The 24,328-nt window shown below is 41.0% G+C and overlaps 1 protein-coding gene and 1 gene segment (V, D, J or C); both read right to left on the bottom strand.

Annotated features, from left to right (window-relative positions):
* LOC148647083 (NACHT, LRR and PYD domains-containing protein 3-like) overlaps window positions 1-24,328 on the bottom strand; it is a 1,669,284-nt gene that overhangs the window by 331,489 nt on the left and 1,313,467 nt on the right. The window lies entirely within an intron of this gene.
* LOC148647087 (Ig lambda-3 chain C region-like) lies at window positions 98-24,209 on the bottom strand. The segment is given in 2 exon segments: window positions 98-646; window positions 24,130-24,209. Coding segments are annotated over 2 exon segments (378 nt in total).

Raw genomic sequence — 24,328 nt, forward strand, 5'->3', positions numbered from 1 at the left:
CTCTGTGCCACAGGGTCAAACTGGGACCTTTCTCAACCCGGAGATCTTATATTCCTTTTCAGAAAATCAAACGCACACAAAGTGACACAACTCCAGATTCTGACTTCAATATTTTATTTGAACATCTAGAGCGAAACAAACAGTGAAAAATGTCCTAGACTACACAAACACACACCAGTTACCAGACAAGCTCTAGTGACGGCCGGAGGCTGAGACTAACATGCGAGGCTACTGAGCTGCTGCGTGGCTCGACAGGATCTGCAGACACACTGGGGCCGAGGGGAGGGCGGCTCTTCCCCTCTTCTCCCAGGACAGCATCACGCCGCGGCGCCCGTGCACTGACTCCTGCGGACGCTGTAGGAGGCCGGCGAGTTATCGTGGGTCACCGTGCACACGTACTCCTCCTTGGCCTCCCACTCGGCCTTGCTCAGCTTCAGGGAGCTGCTGCGGCTGAACTTCCCGTCCCTCCCCTCCTCGGCGCTGGTCAGGACCCCGTTGGTCACTTTGGAGCCGTCCACCGTCCACTCCACGCTGGCCCCCTCGGGGGAGTAGCCGCTGAGCAGGCAGAGCAGCGTGGCTGAGTTGGCAGACAGCTCACTGGGGGAAGGGGGGAACAGCGACACTGTGGGCTTCACGCTGGCGCCGGCTGGGAGAGAGCGAGAGAGAGCAAGGCAGAGAGTCAGGACTGGTGTACAGCAGAAGACTGAGCCTCACTAACTTTGAAAACACACACCACACTTTGGGACTCCTAGAAACACCACATGCGCTTCTAAACAAAGATCAGGTTTCCTTCTACTCCTGTATCTGTAGTTTTGAAACCCAACAATTAACATCAATACATATATTTTAAAGTTACACATATCATAAATGAGAATGCTTTCAAAGGAGCCCCTTGACATCCTTAGATCAATGTGCTACAAGTATCCTAGTGAGCAGGACAGGTCTGTGCTTGTTTGAAGCCTTTCTGAGGTTCTGATGACTCGTCACTGGAATCGTGGCGCCTTTCTCTGCACCAGGTGTCCTGGACCAGCCTGGACTCCAAGCTGTGACCCTGAGCAGCCTGTTCGCCTCTGATACAGATAGAACAGGTCTGCTGAATCAGCCAGCCCAGTTTCCAATGAGTTCACTGATACTTAGACAGAGCCACCAAGTGAACTAACTCCCCATTCCACCTCCTGCGGAAATTCAAAATCAACAAATAGTGATTATTTTAGGAGGATTGTCTGCATGAAAGACTTGAAATAAGCCAATGCAGAATCTTCTCAATTTAAAGACAACATGTATTAATATATCTGCAACACATATCACTTCACAGGATCTTATTAAACATTATACTGTAAGTGTCACTTCTCTGCGCTGTAAACTAAACTTCAGCTGTGGAGGTAATTGTTAGCTGAGACTGAAAAAAGCACAGGCTGATGCTGGTCTGGACTTAGTGCTGGAATAATTTTCATTTGTTACAAAATGTCACAAGAATCATGTAAACACACATGCCTGCAATGTATAAGCACTTTAAAATGATTTTTTGAGTTCGTACTGTATATAAATTAAAGTCTAATACTATCATTAGGCATTATTAATAAAACAACTGCGCTAGGTCTGTCATCTGTATTCCACTTCATGCTTTACTGAGCAGCACAGCAGAGGAAAATGTGTCTGAAGAAACAGCTGCAACAAAACCTGAAGATTTAAATTGAAATACTTTCACAAGGTTCATAAAATAACTTCAACGCTTTTGATCCTGTGCTGATCAGTACATTAGAAGTCATCAATTTCTACACATAAAAAAGTATAAAAGACTTACCTGCAGTTTGTCCGTGATTACATTCTCAAATACTATTTTTTCATCAGCCCATCTGATCATTACTTGATCATTTATAGATAATTAAAGACAGCAGTTGTGGATTGCAAGTATATTAATATATTAATATGAACATACTGCAGTGCATTATACTAATATCAATATCATTATTAATTTTATTACTTCTATAACAAAGGTGATTAATCAACTGAAATTAATTACATTTAATATTGAAAATAATGATGATGATTTGTAAATTCCTACACTATTCTAGTGTTCCCGTAAGTAGTAGATATTGAATGTTGATCATTTCTATCTTTATATAATGTCTCTGTCTAAGGAAAAAGCAACAGTATCTTTAGAAAACCATTCCATCGCAAATGGGGTGAATTTTAAAATGCCAGTTGACCTCAGCCTCAACAGTGACAGCAGCCTCCAGTTCAGTTAGATTCTGTTGCCTACAGATCAGTAAAGGTGTATTGAAAAATAGCCTTACTTCTGATGAAGATCAAAACTGCCTTGCAATTGCTTTTAATCATATTTAAAAATTGTATACTTTAGAGCCTAAAGAGGTTTTTTTTTCTCTGCTAAGTAAATACAATAAAAGAAAAAAAAAACAGTTTTCTTCACCAGTCCTGTCTGAACGTGAACTGCAGTGATTAGACTCACTGCAGTCTTTATGTCAAATCTGACTGGCAATAGGAATTCATTAGTATTAGGAACACCACTATTAGTGGAGTTTTAGCGGTTTGTTTTTAGCCTGCATAGAAAATTAAATTATGTAAGTGAAGTGCCTGATCTTGATTTACTTTTAGAAACCTGGCACAAAATACAATAAAACAGATTTCAGTCACTGACACTGGGAGTGGAAACATTCTTCCCTGTTCGAACATTTATAAAAAGCATTTTTTAATTGATGACCACTAGAAAAGCTGGGGGTAATTTAGAGTTCAGAAGACTTGAACAAAAAGTTCAGAGAAGACTTTGAAAGCCAACCTGAACACAGCACACGGCTGATTGTGATTATTACAGCTATGTCACAGAAGAGACTGGGCTAGAGCTTATTCAAAAGTAAGCAGGTTCTGAAGCATAATGTTACAGGACAGTCTGGCTCCAGGAGAAATGAAAGATTCTAAACTGCTAAAATGTAATAATTCCAGGACTTTCAAGTCTGCTGAATTGAGAGAAAGAAGAGAAGTCACTTACATTTCACCACCACCTTGGTTCCTTGTCCGAAAGTGAGCCACAGTGTTATATTACCATAGAGAGGCTGTACAAAAACCTCCAGAGAGAGCACCCAGCTCTCTAGTGCACTGCCTGCTCTATGATCACTTGAATTCCATAACTTTAATATCTCAGTTTAGTTAATGGTGATATTACTGTGCTGCTTCAAAATACCTCTTTTGTAAGTGAACATGCTGAGTTTGAGTCTTTCCTCTTTTGTTTCTATAATTAAGAGCATTAATTAAACTGTACATTCAGATCTCTTAACAAAGAACGTTTGTGTGAAAGCTTCTTTTCCCTGTGAAAGAATCAGCATTTATTTAATGAACCAGCCCAGAAGACTGGGTCACCCAAGATCGTTTAGGATCATGAGAGAGGAAAATGCCACAGAAGAAGCTCGACTGAAGCAGCTACTGTCCTGTCAAGATTTCCCTACTCTTCCACAAATATTCTGTACTGTACATCAGTTAAGAAGACCAAGATCAGGTGGCACAAAGCACACTGGATCACAGCTAAAACATAATAATAACATTTGAAAAGACAAGAAAAGTCTGCTGAGTTGAGAGAAAGAAGAGAAGTCACTTACATTTCACCACCACCTTGGTTCCTTGCCCGAAAGTCCACCACAGTGTTATATTACCATAGAGAGGCTGTACAAAAACCTCCAGAGAGAGCACCCAGCTCTCCTGTGCACTGCCTGCTCTATGTAATCACTATTCTTTAATACCTTTCTTTTTGTTAATGGTAATATTACTGTGCTGCAGTTAAGATGAGTTTAAAATACCTCTTTTAGAAATGAACTTGCTGAGTTTGAGTTTTTCCTCTTTTGTTTCTCTCATTAAGTGCCCAAAACAACTCTCAAACTCTACATTTAGATCTTTTTACAAAGAGGGTTAATGTGTGAAAGCTTCTTTTCCCTGTGAAAGAATCAGCATTAATTTCATGAACAAGCCCAGAAGACTGGGTGACCCAAGATCTTTTAGGATCACGAGAGAGGAAAATCCTGCAGAAGAAGCTCAACTGAAGCAGCAACTGTCCTGTCAAGATTTCCCTCCTCAACCAAAAATACTGTACATCAGTTAAGAATGACCAAGATTAGGAGGCACAAAGCACACAGGATCACAGTTAAAACATCATAAAAACATTTGAGCAGACAAACAAGCCTGCAGAGTTGAATAAAAGAAGAGAAGTCACTTACATTTCACCACCACCTTGGTGCCTTGTCCAAAAGTGTACCACAGTGCTTCACTGCCATAGAGACACTGTACAAAAACCTCCTGCTGCTGCAGAGAGCAGACCCTGCTCTTCAACACACTGCCTACTGCCAATAATGCTTTTCTTTAAGCTTTGCAGTTATAGCATGTTATTTCTCTTTATCACATTTTTAAATGCACTTTATTTTCAAGGACAAAACACGAGGGCTATCACTATCCTATGGATTCAAGTATGGATGAAGTGCAGGACGCTTACAGAGAGACTTTCACAGGTTTCTGTTTCACAGTTAAATATTATCCTCATTTTTAAAAAGACATCATACATGTTAAATGTAGCAAATGACAATGAAAATAGAACAAAGTATTATTCAATTGATGACCACTTTTAAGAGAAGAAAAGTTGGGGTTTATTTAGAGTTCAGAAGACTGGAGCAAACTTCACTTTGAAAGCCAGCCTGCTGTTGCATTCAAGCCAAATGTAACTAAACAAGGACATCCTGCCTGATCCTGATACCTGAATGTAAACTGTCAATTAAAGGTATCTGGGTATATGTATAAATCAAGGTTGTTTAATTTGTCTTTGCTGACAGAAGCATTTGTAATGTAAAATCTGTGCAGCACAGTATATCCACCAGATACACTGGTGAAGTTTTAGTAGATTGTATAACACCTGGAGGTCATTTCTGATCACAGTCTATTCTTGACTCACATGTGACTTATGTAAACTTAACATACCTTCATCTCTTTCCTCGGGATTGTGATTAAATGTATTCCAAGATGAATCCACAGTCCAATAAAAATAATAATTCTCCAGAATGTTTTTAAAAAAACATCCAAAGACCACACATTCCAAATATGAAACATTGATTTCAGTTCCATGTAAAGGTCAGTAAAGATTGCAGTTTCCAGCCAATGTAAGTTATTCCCATGAAATACAGTCAAGAATGGACTTTGGACCAAGGAGTTCAGGATCATTCAGTGATTTTTTGTAATATCCTTCAGGATTCATTAGAAGTTCTAAAGCAAAAGGTCACTCCATGATTTATGGAATGTGTCCAGCATTCTTGTTGTTCTCTTTCGCCCAGTGTCTGCTCCTGTCTTGTGTGCTGCTCACTCTGTCCAGCATGGATTGGACAGAAGCCATGTGTCAAAGACTCATTTCATTTGACACAAAGACCAAATCAAGCTGGATCTCCAAGACTCAGTGATGATGTCTCTCTTTGTATTTATCCGATGATGTGTCCCACTTCCAAAGTTAATGAGTCAGAAAATGGCCTTTAATTTCTCATCCCGGATAAACAAACAATTTATTCAATTCTTCTAGGGCACAAGAGACAATATTGCTCTTGGTAAGTGATATCCTTGATCCTAATGATGACTTCAGTAATAAAAGAAACTGCTGGTTGGATAATCAATATGCTCCATAATCCATTAAGACTCTTTCAATAGATTCCTCCTCCATATCATGGTCAGTGTCTTTCTGCATTTCATTCAGATCTTGCCTTGACTAGGCAAGGATTTCCTATCCTAACACACCACCAACAAAACAACATTCCTCTTGTGAAGTGAGTAAGAGCCATGAAGAACACAAGCAGCCCTTGTAAGGCTGGAGTACTGAAGTGATCCTAGAAGATTCTCCCAACAGATCCCCCTGGTTTCTGCCTGGTTTACCAATTAATATATATCTTACGGTCCTGCAGCCTTCCTGCCCAGTGCCAGTGTTTCAAGAGCACAGAAACTGTGCACATCGAATCCCTTCTTAAATTGTAAGTTCACTGGTGCTTTGCACACACAGGTGTTAACATGGGTTGTTGACTATGGCTACAGTTAAAATAACAGTAATTAAATGCACCACAGATTACAAACAGTAAAAAGCCATTCAGGCAATCTCACTATCTAAAACACAGAGGTCACATATTAGACTGCAGAACCATTGTCTGTGAACTTCAACTGATACTGTCTTTTTTTGGAGGAGAGGTTGTAAAAGGCTTGATCTTCCATTTTGTATGTGTACATACTGTATTGTGATGTACAAGATGTTACCGCATAATGTGGTGAAAAGCTATATTTTTTCTCACATGGAAACTAATTCTTTTCTTAAAACAATTGTGATCAAAATAAAAATTCAGTGTTACAAAAAAAAAACAAAGTAAATGGAAAATCTAGATAGATTTTACAATTGTTTGTGAAAAAAAGCTGTCTCCTGCTTTCTTCCTGTAACCCTGAATCCTTGTTTGGAATGATAAACTATTTCAAGGCTAAAACTGGAAAGGTTGAAGGATTTAATTAATGTTCAGTTTATGAATCATACATAAGAAGTACTCCAGACAGGTTAGACTTCTCACGTTGGAAGAAATTGCACTGTAAAAGTCTGTAAACCTATTTATTATATACTGTAGCTAAACTGGTGTTTTGTTTGCTGCTCTAAAAATATTGCCTGGCACCTCTTTCACTGTAGTTTTGTCAAAGCAGGTTTGTGTATTTTTCAGGGTAGCTGTGAATAGCATGATGTTTTATTCATTCAGGTGCTTGTAATGAAACCCTACAAAAGGAACAAAACAGGGGCTCAGAACCATTGAGTCACATTGCAAATTGGGGTATAGTCTGGGGTCAATGCTGTAGAACACACTGAACATCAGACACAAAATCAAATTTCAAAAACACATTTCATTCTTTAAAACAGGCTAACAGAAGAGCTTTCAGCATGTACATGTAAATGACCGATTGCTGATCTACTATCTACTGATCTACTATCCCAACAGGTTAGTGATCCACTAACCTAAAATGATTTGTATTAACAGGTAGTCGCCAGTACAGCAGCAGATATTTGACAGCAATGAGTTTTTAATCTGCTGCTCAGAGGGTCAGTCTTCACTCTGGGATGAGCTGAGTGTGAGTTTATATCACAGCCCACTTTACCACAGGGCACATCCACCTCTCTCTTACATTCCTGTCTTACATTGGTTTCACTGGGAATAACACCTAAGAATTAAGAGTACTGAAGGATTCTGGAGTGTTCAGTGAAAATTTGGCTTCACCCTCCTGGCTGAGGGCTGACTTCCTGGCCAGAGGACAAAGAGGCTGAGAACCCCCTTGAAGAGTGAGGAGAAGGGGCAGCTGCAGAGGTGGAGATGGGGTGAAGGAGGGCTGTAAAAAGATGTATGTGAGGGAGAAAGGGGGATCACATAATTAATAATTATAATTGCTTACACTTATATAGCACTTTTCTGGACACTCCACTCAAAGCGCTTTACAGGTAATGGGGTCTCCCCTCCACCACCACTGTGCAGCATCCACCTGGATGATGCAACAGCAGCCATAGTGCCCCAGAACGCTCACCACACATCAGCTATTAGTGGGGAGGAGAGCGGAGTAATGAAGCCAATTCATAGATGGGGATTATTAGGAGGCCATGATTGGTAAGGGCCAATGGGAAATTTGGCCAGGACGCCAGGGTTACACCCCTACTCTTTTCGAGAAACGCCCTGGGATTTTTAATGACCACAGAGAGTCAGGACCTCGGTTTTACGTCTCATCCAAAGGACGGCACCTGTTTACAGTATAGTGTCCCCATCACTATACGGGGGCATTAGGACCCACGTGGACCACAGGGTGAGCGTCCCCTGCTGGCCCCACTAACACCTCTTCCAGCAGCAACCTTAGTTTTTCCCAGGAGGTCTCCCATCCAGGTACTGACCAGGCTCACACCTGCTTAGCTTCAGTGGGTTGCTAGTTGTGAGTTGCAGGGTGATATGGCTGCTGGCTCACGTACAGTATTTATAATGCTTTAGGTGAGGAACTGACCTCACCTAAAACAGTCAGAGGTGATTTTGAATTACTGACAACTGAGTATGATTGAACTTGGCTTTTGTCACCCCTCCCGAACTTTTGTTCTAAAGTCTATTCATTTGTACTGTGTAAGAATGATCCCCGGCAGTAGATGAATTGTGATCCTGCTTGTCTTGAAGAATAAATCATGAGTAACTCTGTCAGTTTAGCTATAGGAGTCTAATATGAGACAAAATGTTTGTCAATAATACTCAGAACATCAATGCTCATGATCCAAAAACTCTTTATTACTCTGTTGTCACTAGCAGCAACAGACCATTTCCACACACAGAGGTGAACAAAGCTCTGAGAGGGGTCTAACACAAGCAGCTCACTGGCTGAAGACGACGGGCCACACAGGCGAGGGGGCGAGAGCCTTCTGCTTCTGAATCACAGCACAGACAGGTTATAGTTAAACACCACTATTTGCAGTTCTAGGCTGGGAATGAAGCTGGGAATCCAGGCTGGGTTATACCGTACACTTGGATTTCTTCAGGGCTGTTTAGAGGGGAGTCTGGGAGCTGTGGGGGGCCTCACAGACCACGGCGCCCACTGAGGACCACTTGGCCTAGGACACGGTTATGGTGCTGCTCTAGCTGTACAGGTCAGTGCCATCCAGGAGGCCTGGGGTCGTGGTAACAAGAGGTTTGGGAGAACCAGACATAAAGAAATAAAGATACATTTCACACAGGAATCGAGGGAAATTTGAGCTAAAATGATCCCTCACACTTGTCCGACCTCATTTAGAATACTGAGATCCTAGAAGCATAAATAAATCAATTCAATGTGTGTAAGGAAGAGATAATTTCATCTCCGGTCTCAGATGGAGGATCTTATCATGACCAATTGAATGAGATCTTAAAAAGCTTTTATCTGTGCTGTAACTTGCAGGGCATGTCTCAGAGAATGGGACATCCAGCTTGGGTCTGATACCTCCCCAACACCTGGGGAAATAAGTCCAGGTTTGTGGTTCAGGTGCTCTTGCAAGACCTCTCAGTACAGAGGTCAGGAAGATGCACAGCAGCTTCATGGCAACATCTGGGACAAACTCCCCCCCCCAAGGGTAGCGGCCTGTACATTATTTCCCTCCTGAGTCTTTCCTGCTTCCAAACCAATAGAAAGTGAAACATCAATCTCCCCAGCTCTGCCATATAACAGTGTGGGATTGAGAAGGTGGGAGCCAGAAAATTCAAGATAGGTAAGAGCTTGACTTTAATCACCAGCACCTTCCCTATCAGGGAGAGGTTACAGGCTTTCTGTTGCATGAGTTTCCATTTTGGATTGGTAGTTTGTTCTGCCAATTCAGTTTCCAACCCGTCTCCAAAATATCTCCCCAGGACCTTAATCTCTCACATTTTCAGCGTCTTCCATAAAGAAATCTCACTCTTGGGTTTAATTTTTGCAGAGGAAGCAAAAGAGAAGCAATCACAGCACTTCAAAGCCCTGCTGACTGACCCTGCTCTGTAATTAATAATAAACCCCACCTCCTACTCTCTGTCACACACTTGCTCACCACCAAACCACTGGAGTCCAGTCTGTGGGGGGACTCATGGTTCTGCTGCTGACAGGGTTACAGACGGCGACACAGTGAGGAATCTAACTAGGAAGATCAACTACAGGGAAGAAACAAACACACAAAGGCAACATATGCGCATACAGCAGCACTAAGTCCTTTTCCAGCAGCCCATCAAGGGCACAAGCTGCACAATTAATGTCTTTTCACTGCCTGCAGTAGCACATCAGGGCCAATAATACTGTATATGTACAGTATATATGTCACCATGTACATATATGAGTTTACATACACAGATTGCTCAATAAAGCACTACAGTATATCTTCTGTACTTATAATCTTAATTACTTATAATTTTAATTATTTTAAAAAGAATGAAGAGTTGTGTCAGTGAAAATAAAGTTCCATATGCAGCTGTACAAAACCTGCACAAAACTGCTCTTTCCCAGCCCTCCACTGCCAATGTCTTTCTTTCAGTTCTTCTTTCTTATTCAGACTTGATTTTCTTTCTCTGCTATTAGACTAGAAGCTGTATTGATGTGCAGTATTTAAATAATTATTACTAAGACATACAGTACATCTCAGACTGATGTCTCCAACGCCACAACAGACATACCTGATAATATGCAACCAATATGCATGTGGTTGTGTTCTTGTATCAAACATCCTATTGAGTCCATCCATCATCAGAAAGTCTCTTATTCCTGGTCCAGAGTCTAATCTGGAGGTCTACGCGCAAGGAGGGACAGCAGCTCGGATGCCAGTTCATCACAGCGCACTTTGATACCAGCAGACAGGGGCAATAACTTGCAGAGATCGATTATTCCGGCAATCAGGGCTCAGGAAGGCGGGAAGAACTGGAGGACAAGGATAAATCCTGCTTGATCAGAGTGAGAACATCCAGACTCCACACAGAAGGCATCCCAGGACCAGAGAGCTGTGAGGACAAATATAGTCAGATATATATTATACTTTTAAAATATAGAAAAATGAAAGCCAACTCTCATAGAAAATTTCCTTAAAATTTCCAGAAAGATATGATATACTGTACATTATACAATGTTCATTTAATATGATGTGCCGAACATGCCTCTTCATAATAGACACACTTTATAAGATCATTTTGCATTGTCACATACGTACTATGTTAGTTCATTTCACATTTCAACAAAAAGTGAGAAATAATTAATCACATTCAGTGCCAACATGGTATTTTACAGATAATACTCACAAGCCTGTGAAATCCAGCTTAATTTGTTTTAAATTACCTTTAAATTAGATTTTAAACTGTAAGTTTAATTTAGTCTGTTTTGCTTTTGGCAGAACCAGAGAAGGAAGGCAGAATGAGAATCACAGAACAGCAGTAAAGAGACAATCCCAAGAGAAGAGTGAGATTGCAATCACAGAACAGCAGCCTGACAGTCAGTTTCAGGGCAGCAGCAGAGAGAGAAACCACACAGCCAGATGGTTGCTGCCTTCACCTGCCTCCCCTCACAGCCCTGAGCTGAAACCCTGCTCATCTCCCCCAGCTCTGCCTCACAGGCTGCCTCTTGCTGCGCTGGGGGAACTGCATGAGCTTAACAGAGCGTTAGACTCCAGCTCCTTTCATCCTCCCAGACTTTCACTTTTAACACCCGCAGCCTGATCTTGTGTTAGAGGGCAATCCGCCCCATTTACACATGGGCTTCCTTTCAGTAGGTGGGTCAGGCAGCCAGAAGGGTTAGAGACACCAAGCACCTGGCTTCTGCACAAAGGCCCAGACATAGATCATGAATGAGAGACAAAGAAACTAAGATTCTTCCTGACCAAACATCACAAACAAATGCTTTCAGTTTCAGATTTTTCTCAGGTGAAAGTAAAATTAAAAGGAGCTACTGCACAGTCATTATGACCCATCAGGTTGTAACAAACCCTTTAACCCCATGGGATTGTGAGTCTATAACCAGCTATCCAGTCATGGTGTTGAAGTTGATCCAAATGGGTGACGTCCAGCACACATTCTGGGAAGGATCTTGACAGTTTCATCAGAGGATCGTGTTGTGTCAGGGGCTGCTCTCGGGTCAGCCACAGGTCACAGCTCACATGGAATTTCCTGGGTCATGATTGTTTGGTAGACCTGCAGGATGCTGGTAACCACAGTCCGGGGTCGTAATGCAAAACAAGTGGGGGTCACTGGGGAGGCGCTGTAGTCAAGCACAAGGGCTGATCAGGAGACAGGGTGAGGTTTGGTCAAGTTAAAAGCCAGGGGTGAAGCCGAGAGACACACAGCGAGCAGAGCTGAGGGGTGATCTGGGAACACAGTCCAGAGGCAAAGGCAAGAGAGCAAAATGGACCTTGGGAATAAACATGGAAATGGATCTCGAGGGGCTTGGTGTCAAACGCAATGACAGAGCTCCAAGCTCTCTCAGGTCAGGTTATTTATACTGAAGAGCACCTGGAATGGGCTGAGTAATCCTGGTCATTGTTAAGGGCCATCATAATGTGTGCACACAGAGAGAGGGACCTGAAGCTCAGTTATGAATGAGGAAGGGGCTGAAGAGTGATGTGATTTAAAAGCCAATGGCCTAGGGTTAGGGCAGAGGTGAAAAATGCATGAATGACACCAGCAGTCCTTCTAGGACATCCTTCTCTCATAGTTAGTGTTGCTGTGGAAGTTTGGGAAGTAAGGTATGACGATCATGTTCAAATTATGTGCAGAATTCTGAGAATAGCTGATGTAAGACATTGTTTTTCCTGCTCTTTAACTCTTTTATTACTGAGCTATGTAAAAACAGCCCACTCAAGCACAGAGAAAGGAAAATCTAAAAAAGAGATCAAACTCCCCTTTCAAATGAAAGGAAAAAGAGGATGAAACAAAGAGATTATTGTGAAAGCAAACAGTGTTACAGACAGTATTCGAAAGCAAACATTAGGAAAGAAATGTGATGAACAAAGTGTTCTGTGTTAGAAAACATTCGAGTGAACAAGAATATAGAAGCTCATTTGTAACTACTAAGTATTTACAACTGTATAAATCTGGTGGGGAGTGGTAAAATATAGAGTATCCTACCTACAGATGTATGAGACAAACTGAGGACGAACAGTATGTACAGTAACACAGGCTAACTTCACATTAGATTCACTCCTAGTGAGATAAAGAAGGATTATGAGCAAGAGTATGAGCAAGAAGGAGCCAAAATGCCAATCAGAAAACAACAGAAAGACTGGTTGGCAGTTTGCCTCATTCTACTGTATGTGTCCTTTCTCAGCTTCCAAAAGAATGGTATATCACCCTGCAACTCACAACTGGCAGCTTCACTGGAGTTCAGTAGGTGTGAGCCTGGTCAGTAGTTGGTTGGGAGACTCCTGGGAAAAACTAAAGTTGCTGCTGGAAGTGATATAAGAGGGGCCAGTAGGGGGTGCTCACTCTGTGGACTGTGTGCGTCCTAATGCCCCAGTATTGGAGACACCATACTGTAAAAAGTTGCCATTCTTCAGATGAGATGTAAAACTGAGGTCCTGACTCTCTGCGGTCATTAGAAATCCCAGGGTGTTTCTTGAAGAAAGCAGGGGTGTTACCCTGGCATTCCGGTAAAATTTCCTGTTGGACTCCTAATAATCCCAATCTACTAAGTGCATCACTCTGTTCTCCTTATTATTATGTATCACTCTGTGAAAGCTTCTATACTGCTGATAATAAGAATATCCTGCATCTGCCACCATTAGTCCTGGAGTGATTTTGAAGGTGAAAACGGTTCTGGATCAGCTGTCATTAAATCAAGTTGGAAACCCATCAAATGTATAATCTCCAGCTTTAATCAGCAATTTAGGACCGTGTCCAGCCTGGAGTTGGAAGCAGACTCATTTCCAGCTATGTCCTGTCCTGAATTGTGCTGCACTGGAGACTGACATCCTGCCCAGTAGACACTGAGAGTGTGGCTGGAGTCTGAGTCATTGTGATCTGACCCTCAGAACCCGCAGAAACAACACAGAAACAATGTGTATCAGACTGATCACATTTTATAGTAATATATTTTAAGTGAAAATACAAAACAAATGTAGAGCAAGGAACAAATAATAGGTTTATTCCATGCTGAAGAGAGAAGAAAGGAAACACAACATTTTTAACACCCGAAGAAGGTTCCACTGCCGAAACATTGTGTTTTCTTTGTTATCTTTTCAGCGGGGAATACTCCTTTAACTTGTTCCTTTGCAGCCTTCACATGCTGACGCAGCTACCTACTTGAACTAAATGTAGATAAATATTTCTTTGACTCACCAAAAGTGTAGAATAAAATAATCCAGGTGACTGAAATGACTGACACCATGGCTGATGTCTTTTTCTGATTTGAAAAAATGTCCGCGTGGTGATGAGTCTTCAGATTTAATGCTGTCTGACTCCCTTTATGCAAACCACACAGGCTTGTGGTCTAAGCAATTTGCATGTACACTGTAGGTCACCCTTGTGATTAATGATGTCAGTAAACTGTGGATTATGTGAACCTGCATTTTATTGGTCTGTTCTGCCTCAGTGCATCTTCCTGCTCTGTGGTGTCAGAGTGAACTATTCTCCACTACTGTATATATCAATAAACAGAGTGCAGTACTACAAGTAAAAAAACACCTAACAGCACACAACAACAGAACAAGAATCTTTCACTGACATCAAGGGGCGAATGTAAATAATAACTCAAGATCACAATGCCTGTCCGCTTAAAGAAAAAATATTTTACTTCCTTCACTGGCTTGGTAATATATTCCCTTTCTCATTCTCAATGTGACTTGAGCCAGACTTAAAGAGGCAGTATTTCATAAAACAAAGGCATTTCTGTATGTTGAAAAGGAGTTCTGGGAGCCTGGTGAAACTTTCTTTAGTTGCTGAATTTCTTAAGGTAGAGGATATTGATTTGTAGAAACAGGCAAGGAGTGTAAAAGGACTGTTTTACTTCAACAATCAGAGTGACGGGAAAGGCACTGAGGTGTCTTCAAGGCAAAGAGAAGAAGTGCAGCCATCTGGGAAAGTTGTCCACCAAGTTATTTTTACCTTCTGCTGCAAGAAACACCTATAGGGGGAGACAGAGACTCAGAAATTTGTTTTTATCTGTGTCAGAGGCCCAGCATTATATCTCAATAATCCCTGTAGTCAGGCATTAAGAAATGAGAGAGCTAACCTGAGGACATAGTTAAATAGTACAGGACATGAAACATCTAACTCTAAACTAAAAAGGGTTAAACATCTTGTCAATATGACCAAATAAAAATAAAGCATACGTGCAAAAATAAATGATAAATATATGATAAAATGTTTTTTTTTTTTTTATCACTGGCCTTTTTGTGTGGAAGTAGGGCTTCTACTGTAGTTGTATACCTCTGGTTATTAGGAGCACCGGTGTTGATGTTTAACATTGTGATGAGTCTTGATATTTCAGAAAGATCTGATAATTGTTTATCTATTCATCCATTTTCTAACCACTTTATCCAGGCTAAATGTTAATCTGTGTCTCTTTTATTTATCTACTGTATGTGGTAATTCAATAGGGAGCAGTGCTTGCACAATCAGCCCTCTCCTTATTTCATCTTAGTTTAGCTGATGAAGTAATTTCTCACATCTGCGCCTGATCTTCTGTGCAGTGGGGTAGCTGGAACAGAAGAGCTGACCTCATATGTATATGGCTCTTTGCAATTCTTTGGGATGAAAAAATATGAATACAGCTATGATTATTTAATTTGGACATGTAGCCCTCTCTTTTTTGAAGGGGCTTAATAATGTTTTTAAGTAAAGCGCAACTCTGAATTTGAAAGTACTGTAAGACATAGATAGTAAATGTTAGTTACTGTATTCCTACATCTGAAATTTAATCATGGAAGAAATATACTTTGCCAATAAAAATAAGAACATAAGACAGGCTCAAAGGCCTGTAGCCTATCTAGTCTGTTTGTTGCTTGAAAAACAAACGTCCTCCCCATTTTCAGCTTTTTGGCAGAGGGTAGCTGTTTTTTGTCCAGGATTTGTCGGTGATATACACTATTCATCTTCTTGATCCTGATAACATGATGCTGCCACAGCCATACTTCACAGAGGGGATGGTGTAACTTGGCTGATGTGCAGTGTTGGATTTGAGCCATACAGTACATGCAGTACCTCTGACCATTCAGGCCAAAATGTTCCACTTTAGTTTTGTCAGACCACAAGACTTTCTGCCACGTCTCTGCAGTATCTTCTAGATGGGATTTTGCAAACTTTGCAGGCAAAGATATGGGTTTCTCAGCCAGGGCTTTTTTCTTGCAACCCTCCCATAGGCTCTCTTTTTGTGGAAAGCCTTGTTGACCCATTAACTTCCATCACAGCCACTGACTGCTGTAGCTCGTTCAGTGTCACAGTTGGCCTCGCAGTACCTTCTCTGATAAGTGCCCTTCTAGTTCACTAAGTTTAGGGGGGTGGCCTGATCTAGGCAGTGTGGCTGTAGTTTCATACTCTTCCACTTCTGTACAATGGACTCCACTGAGCTCCACTGAGGCAATAGTCTTGTACTTTGGAACATTCATTTTGTTGATGTATATCTTTGATTAATTGTTTTCAATTAATTAATCAAATATGCTTATCTCTTAACTCCTCTTCTATTTTTCTCCCTTAAAAACATCTAGGAAAATAAAATAAAAAAGGATATTGGTCTAAATCATGCACTGTAAAAAGAATATTAGTCAAAATTTACTTTAAACCATCCCCACAGCCCAGTGAGTCTTTTGATGGAGGAATTTGGGGAGGTCCCAGGGAGTTAGACTGGCAGTTTGCCTCTTTATTGAGATAGTGTTTAAAACCTTTTTGAAGGTCTGAAGGTCTCCTGGAAAGCAGAAGAGAAGACAGAGATGATGGGATCCGAGCAGGCATTAAAGGTGCTCAGGAGGAGTCCTTCTACATCCCACAGTATGTGGAGATATTGTAGGGGAGGAAGTGGAGGAATTAAACACCAAAGGTGCCCAAGACCAGGCTAAAGGCTCTCTCTGTCTGCTGATGGCTGATGTTGAGCTGAGTGTCAAGGTCAGGGATGAAGCTCAAGCAACGGAAGGTGGAGGGATGAAGAGGACAAGACCAGGCCAATGGCTCTCTCTGTCTGCTGATGGCTGATGTTGAGCTGTGTGTCAGGGGCAGGAATGAAGCTCAAGCAACAGGAGGTGGAGGGATGAAGAGGACGATGCTCAAGTCCAGGAGCACAGGTTGGACTAATGAGCAGGGAGATGTTGACGGGCACTGCCTTGTTCTGGAGCTTCACGCTAAAAGACTAAATAGCCGGGCTGTTGAAGAAGCCAGCACAAGCTGATAATTTGTCCTTGTGTGTCTGAAGTGTGCCTACCATCTGAGCAGTAGAGTGTGGAGGGCTGCTTTGATGGCTACAAAATCCCAGTGCTGGAAAACCCAGATGTTGACAAGCGCTGTGTCAGAACACCCTGTCCTGGAGGAGATGCGGCCCTTAGAAACTGAGGGACTGTCTCTAAGGGACCTGGCAGTGTCTCTTGAGAATGGTCCCAATTTTTAATATTGGAGAAAGTAAATTTTAATAAAAATGAAGCTCAACTGAAAAAAAAAATAGGATTTGAATACTTGGCAGTGGTCTGGGGTTTTCTGTTTAATCAAGATGCACACCTTGTTTGTAAATATTGTAACTTGCATGTTGCATTGTACAGTATGTTGCTTACTGTGCGTATTGTATATTTGCCTAATAAAACATATTTGCTACATTTCCATGTATTTCAAATTTCTTTTTTTTAGTTTACCTATTGTGATTAGGATATCTTTTAGTATTAAGATAGTAGGACTAAAATTAACTTAATTAATTGACTAATTAACTGAAATACTAGACTGATTTTTGTTTCAGTTCTCACTATGAGCAAAGAGCCCCAGTGTCCCCAGCAGTAGAATCAGTGGCATCATTGTCCTGTGTGTCAGTGACTCTGAAAGGGCTGAACGGTGACTGATCCACATTGTGAGTCTTAACTAAACACAAAAGTAATTGGTATATGTTGAATTTAATCAGAAACAATGGACTGTTTCCAGAAAACATGAGGTAAAACTGATAACACGTTTTTTTTAGCTGTAATGACTCTTAGAATATTCCTGTGATAAAGATACAAAAACCTTATTTTATTTATCATTCAGAATGATGCAAGACCACATTCCAGCAGACATTTCTTCACAGACCTCAGTGCACAAACTGTGTTTACAGCTCATCTTGGCTAAAAGTCCTGCTCTATCAAGTGAAACAATTTGCATAGAAGAGACACTTTGCATTGGCAGCACATGCTTCAGTGCTCTGGGAGTGTTTATAGCCCTGTGAGTTTAACACTTCATGACTGAGAGCTGCCCTTCATGGCAACTGAGCCCACAGCAACAATGACTTTCATCACCATCTTCATCTGGACACTTGTCTTCTTTCATGGTGAGCAGCCATGAAATAAATGCAAAATAACACAATGCAAGGAGATTTGCAGTGTTATTTTAAATTATCTTTTCAAACTAGAAAACTGGATTGAAAGGTTTGCAAGGTGATGGCACAAATTTGTAGTTGGCATTTCAGGAATTGTAACATAATCAAATTGTATTTCTAGTAAGACATTTACTTGTTTATTTTGTTCCAGGTTCCAGTGGCCAGATTACTGTGACTCAGACTCCATCAGGTTTTGTTACTTGAAACAAAATAATAAACCATTGTAGCTTTCAGAAGTAACTTAATGGGAAGGAATGGTTTCCTCAGCTGTAATATCTGAAGTCTTATTAGAATGAGAATTAGATCTGATTTGGTGATTTAATGGAGGAAGCTGAAGCATCATCATACCATAAGGATGAAGGTGACTTTCACTGTCCAGGATGACTTGAGTGAACTGGATTGACCATTCTTAATAATGCCAAGACATTGAGTCTGAACAGAATACTGAGGGAATTAACTAAAAGTTTTACTAAAAGTTTGGATTATATCTTGTTGACTATGTATCTCTTTACTTATATTTTACTAACTCCGTCTCAAGATGTCTGGTCTCAAAAGATAACATACTGTAGTGTAGCCGCATGGTGTCTTTAAGCATAGCTTGCATAGTTCCGAGGGAAATGACCGAATGGCCTCTCTCCTGGAACACATGATCTATTCATTAGAAGGGGCTGCTTGTCATGCAAGCCAGCAGTAAAGAAAATGTATGTACTGGTCAGCTTTCTAAAATGACCATATTTGACACAAAGTGAAAATCAAAATCAGCTTTACACTTTAGCCAAACCAACTCTGATTAACCCTAAACTCTGATTAGGGTTATTAAGAATTCTTTGTGGTACAAAAGACAGAGATAAAAAGAAAAAAAATAACATTAATGTATCAATACAAAATACTCTTACATCCCAGTGTGTGGTCTGTGTTTTTGTTATGTTCCACGCTTCTGACCTTATAATAATAATAATAATTGCTTACACTTATATAGCGCTTTTCTGGACACTCCACTCAAAGCGCTTTACAGGTAATGGGGACTCCCCTCCACCACCACCAATGTGCAGCATCCACCTGGAAATGCGACGGCAGCCATAGTGCGCCAGAACGCTCACCACACATCAGATAGTGGAGAGCAGAGTAATGTAGCCAGTTCATAGAGGGGGATTATTAGGAGACCATGATTGGTAAGGGCCAATGGGAAATTTGGCCAGGACGCCAGGGTTACACCCCTACTCTTTTCGAGAAACGCCCTGGGATTTTTAATGACCACAGAGTCAGGACCTTGGTTTTACATCTCATCCGAAGGACGGCACCTGTTTACAGTATAGTGTCCCCGTCACTATACTGGGGCATTAGGACCCACATGGACTGCAGGGTGAGCACCCCCTGCTGGCCCCACTTACACCTCTTCCAGCAGCAACCTTAATTTTTCCCAGGAGGTCTCCCATCCAGGTACTGACCAGGCTCACACCTGCTTAGCTTCAGTGGGTTGGCAGTTGTGAGTTGCAGGGTGATAAGGCTGCTGGCAACCGCTTTGATTGTTCTCCCTACCCCATTGGCCCACCATTACACTATTGTTTCTGTATGACATCGTCTTCATTCAGCTTCTCGACCAATCACAACTCATCTTATTCAGTATATAACATGAAGGTTTTCAGAAGGAAGGAGCCTTTCGTTTAACTTCAGTCCCACTCGGCTTTGGGTTTCGCTTCACTTTTGGTTTTTGCTTCGGCTTCGTTTTGCTTCTTGTGTGTGTTTTCTTATAGCTTTGGCTTTGTTAGTTAGTTAGATTGTGTTTATTCTTGTTTCGCCATTTCCTTGCCGAAACCTGTTATTGTATCAACCTCTGTGTTCTTTTGTACCCTGTTACTTGTCTACTCTTGTTTGTATTCGTAGTTCACTTGTATATCTGAGTGAACTTTAGTGTATAGGGTTAGTTTAGGTTGTTGGGTAGCCTTTACACACGTAGTTGATTTTTGTATTAGTCACACTAGTTTAGTATGGGTGAGTGCCGTTTGTCTTGTATGGTTTTGGTAGTCAGTGAAGGCTAGTTAGGGTGTTTGAAGATGCTGAAGACCGTGTGTTTCAGGTTTTCTTTTGTAGTCAGGTTAACTTTCCCTCACTTTCTTAGCCAGCTCCATTTTGTTTGTTATTTTCTTTTCTTTGACACCACTGTAGTTCCCTTACCCTGTGTGTTACTGTGTCCAATTACAAACCAGTCACTTATTCACCTTAAAATCATCACTTTGGCACCGACCCTTGTTATCACGCTTCCTAAGTCCCTCACCAGAACCCACCTGCATCCACAAATTATCCTAAATGTTACACCCCTTTACCCCTAGACACTTGGGGTGGTAACACTACATTACAGTGAAAATAGAGATCCAACAACTTAACAATACATAGGTTTACTGTATATCAATGTAAAAAATTTAAAAAAGCAATTATAACAGCTCTGTAGCTGTTCTCAGCCTCAGTCCTCTGTGGTTTCTTTCAATTAACCACACCACCTCCTGTACAATAGAAAGAGGATTTTGCCCAGGTGCGTACTGTATCACTGTATGAGATGGAAGCTAAATCTCTGCTCTCAGTAGTAATCTTCTTCATTTACTGCCTACAGCATGTAATTTGTGTCATACAAATGTCAGAGTGTCAGGAATCCGGCAGGTAGTTTTCCGAGGATCCTGTGTTGCAGTGAATTCTGCGGGATGCAGAGGCAAACAATCCAAAATCATAATCCAGAAGCAAGGTCGATAAGAGAAGTTAGAGATCAGTTAACCAGAAAGAGCAGAGATAAACCGAGAAGACAATCCAAAAGGTGAAATCCAAGAGACGAGATCAAAAGCAAAAAGTCCAAAAACTGGGAAATCCAACAAGACAAAATGCGCACTAGAAAACTCTAAAGGAGGCTTTTCAATAGTGAGCCAGGTCTGGTGCGTGAGGGAACTTTAAATAGTGAAGAGAGAGGGATGTGGTAGGATAATTGGTTCAAGAGTGAGAATCTGTGGAATCTGGTGACTGTGAGAATGTGATGGGTTCAGTTAGGAATGAAAGCGTGAAACTGTGGGTTTGGGAATGTAATGGGGTTTGCGAGGGCAAGTGTGGGGCGTGACAAGAGTCCAGGTGTCTGTGTCGGGGAAGTCCCTTTATTACAACCACCAAACTCGAAAATAAGTAACTAAAGATGGTCTATTATACTGTGAAACACACAAGCTAAAGTGACACTCCCCCTAATAGTAATACATACATATGTCTATATATGGATATACATCACATGAAGTTCATGCAAAGATTAGTGAAACAAACTGTTTAGCCCACTGCCCATATAACTGTGTCTCAGTGAGTTTACCTAGTGATACATGACAAACTGCTCAAATGTACTAATAAGCAGAATTTTCCTGTATAAATATCTGAGCGAAAAGTTTAAAATAAACATGCAGAATAAGAATCTTTTATCTAAGATCATGTCTCTTGGTTTATTGACAGAAACAAGTTCCGTATTTACATTCTGGGTGTAAAGCCAATGTTAGACCACACAAGTCTTGTACATGTTTTGTTCCTTCACCATAGACACATGACCAGACAAGAAGCCTGATCACCTGTGGTCTATTTTCAGCACTTCAGCCTGGTGCAGGCTACTTAAGATCAGGTTATACTGCACTCAGCACTCTGGCAAAGAGACATTTCGAGAGTCTGTTTCTGAGCATCATGCTAGCCCGGGACCTGGATGCGCCTGGCACCGTTATGCTTTTAGTTTCTGTTTCTTGTTCCCGTTCCAGTGCCCCATGCCTGTTCCTGTTTTTAAATAGTCTGTCTCGGATGGATCGCCTGGCTTTGGACTTTTGCCCTTTTTGGATTTCCCGTTCGTCTCATCCCTGGATCGTTTGCCTTGGCCACACCTCCCCCGACCACCAGCACTCCATGGGCATGCCCCCCTGTCTTCATTCCCGAATCCTGCATGACTTTTTTCCCAGTGGTTTCTCACTCAATTCCGGATCATGTTGTCTGCATAGGGCCTGGAAAGAACTCTTTCCTGACAACTGTGGAGAGAAAGGCTTTTAGTGTTTTCTGTTTCTAGTTAAAAAAATGGTAAAGTTGCCCCATGTTAATCTCATTGTGAGTTGGTGTCTTTCCCTTGATCATAATTTACTGTACATTGAATTGAACCCAGATTGAAAGTCCGCAGCCTTGTAACTGAGCAGCCCAGTGTCCAACTACTGTACCAGCCCACTGCCTCTACCTAACGCACAGGGTTCATCTAAACAAAGAGAACAATGGAGAGGAGCCTGATTAAGCAAGAAGATGTCATTTTGATGACTTCATTTATCAGTTTCACTTCAAAAGTTCAGACCTTTCACAGGAAATAATTATTTCAAAATGAATTTCTTGTTGGTGGCAGTGAAAACTGAAATACTTCAGCAGAACACTGGATATTTCTCAGGGAGACACTCCAGGGTTTGAGTGACTGACCTGGTGTAGGTATCTGGGCTGGTGTAGTAAGATTAATGTATTGTAGTAGTAGTGTTCACTGTTTTCCCAGGAAGAATTTGTCAGAGAGATACGCTGGGGCTAAGTGACTGACACTAGGCCTGGATATTGCTGATTGTTCCAGAGAGGAGATGAGTAGAACTGGAGGAGGAATTGAATGCCTCTTTTTGGATTAATGAGAAGATTAGAGTTATCATGAGCGACTGTTAAGGATATTGTCACGCCCTCTGTAGCCAGACGGCGCTCCTACTCTGTCCTGTCCCTAGTTTCCTGTGCTTTGCTCTCCTTCCAGTGTCTCTCTCTCTGGGGCTATATATTTCCGGGTCACTTATTCTGCTTGGCTCAGCATTGACGTTCGGATGTCCTGAGACCCGCCTAGCACCAGGTCACCACTCTGTCCGTGGCCTGAGGGTATAGGTTTCTATACGGCACTCCAGGACTCTTTGCACTGCTGAGGCCGGGCTAACTCCCCGGTCGCATAGGTCTTTTTCGCTCTCCTGCCTCTCCACGGTTTGTCCCTTCCGACATCCATGACAGATATGGAATAGCACAGATATGATACTAAGCCTTCCTGTAAGTTGTTAGCATTAAAGTTCTGTTCTCTGCACACCTGTACGCTGGAATCTATAAAGAGCCTCAAACTAGAACATGACATAATTTAGATTATTGCAGACAATAAAACAAAAGACCAAGCACCATATTCATAATGTTCTTATTCATTTAGTGTGGACAGTTGTTTAAAACATGTGAAATGAACCAAGATTTGTTCATTCTGTCACAGTACCTGAGTATGTGCCTCTAATTATACCAACCGCTCGGGTATATTGCTAGAAATCACTTACAAGTTGAGGGTTATGAATAATTATTTCACTTATTGACTTAACCTCTCATTCAGGTCCTGATTTTCACTATTTTTGTATCCCCCCATTTGTAACAATATCATCATGTTTCAGACATAAATCCTTCAGAAATAACACACCATCCTTCTGCTTTAACAGTAGTGTCCATGTACTGTACCTTCTTTGGAAATGTAGCTGATGGAAAGGCATTTTGACATGAAACAATATATATCACAAAATAAAAATAGACATTTAGAAATGCAAAAAAGCTGTTAAAATATTTTATCTGATGGCAAATAATGGCTATTTTTTTGGCATTATATTTTTATAATTTATTTTTTGGTAATTCAATTGCAAAGCCTTTGAAATTTAAATACTGAAATACTTATTTTAAATACTGAGTCACAACAATGTGCCAACTGGACTCCGGAGGTAAGATGATGATGAACATCAAATTGTTATAATATAATAATTAAAATTGCTTGTGAGAAACATTTTTTTAATTTATGTGCCTACATTTCCATTTCCAAATATCTGGCAACAGGATGCTGGAAATGAAAAAGTAACAAGTAATGAAAGAATGCTTTCTTGCTGTAAATATTGTATTGATTGATTTACCTAATAAAACATATTTTCTACATTTCCATGTATTTCATATTTCTTTTTTTTATCAACCTCTTGTGATTATGTTAGTGTTAAGATAGTTGGACTAAAATTAACTTTACTAATTAGTTAAATGAAATACTAGACTGACGTTTGTTTCAGTCCTCACTTTGAGCAAAGAGCCCCAGTGTCCCCAGCAGTAGAATCAGTGGCATCATTGTCCTGTGTGTGTCAGTGACTCTGAAAGGGCTGAACACTGACTGATCCACACTGTGAGTCTTAACTAAACACAAAAGTAATTGGCATATGTTGAATTTCATTAGAAACAAGAAAACATGAGGTACAACTGATTTTTTTAGCTGTATTGA

The sequence above is a fragment of the Lepisosteus platostomus genome, chromosome 16 (genome assembly GCF_059453375.1).
Source record: "Lepisosteus platostomus isolate fLepPlt1 chromosome 16, fLepPlt1.hap1, whole genome shotgun sequence".
Taxonomy (NCBI): Eukaryota; Metazoa; Chordata; class Actinopteri; order Semionotiformes; family Lepisosteidae; genus Lepisosteus; species Lepisosteus platostomus.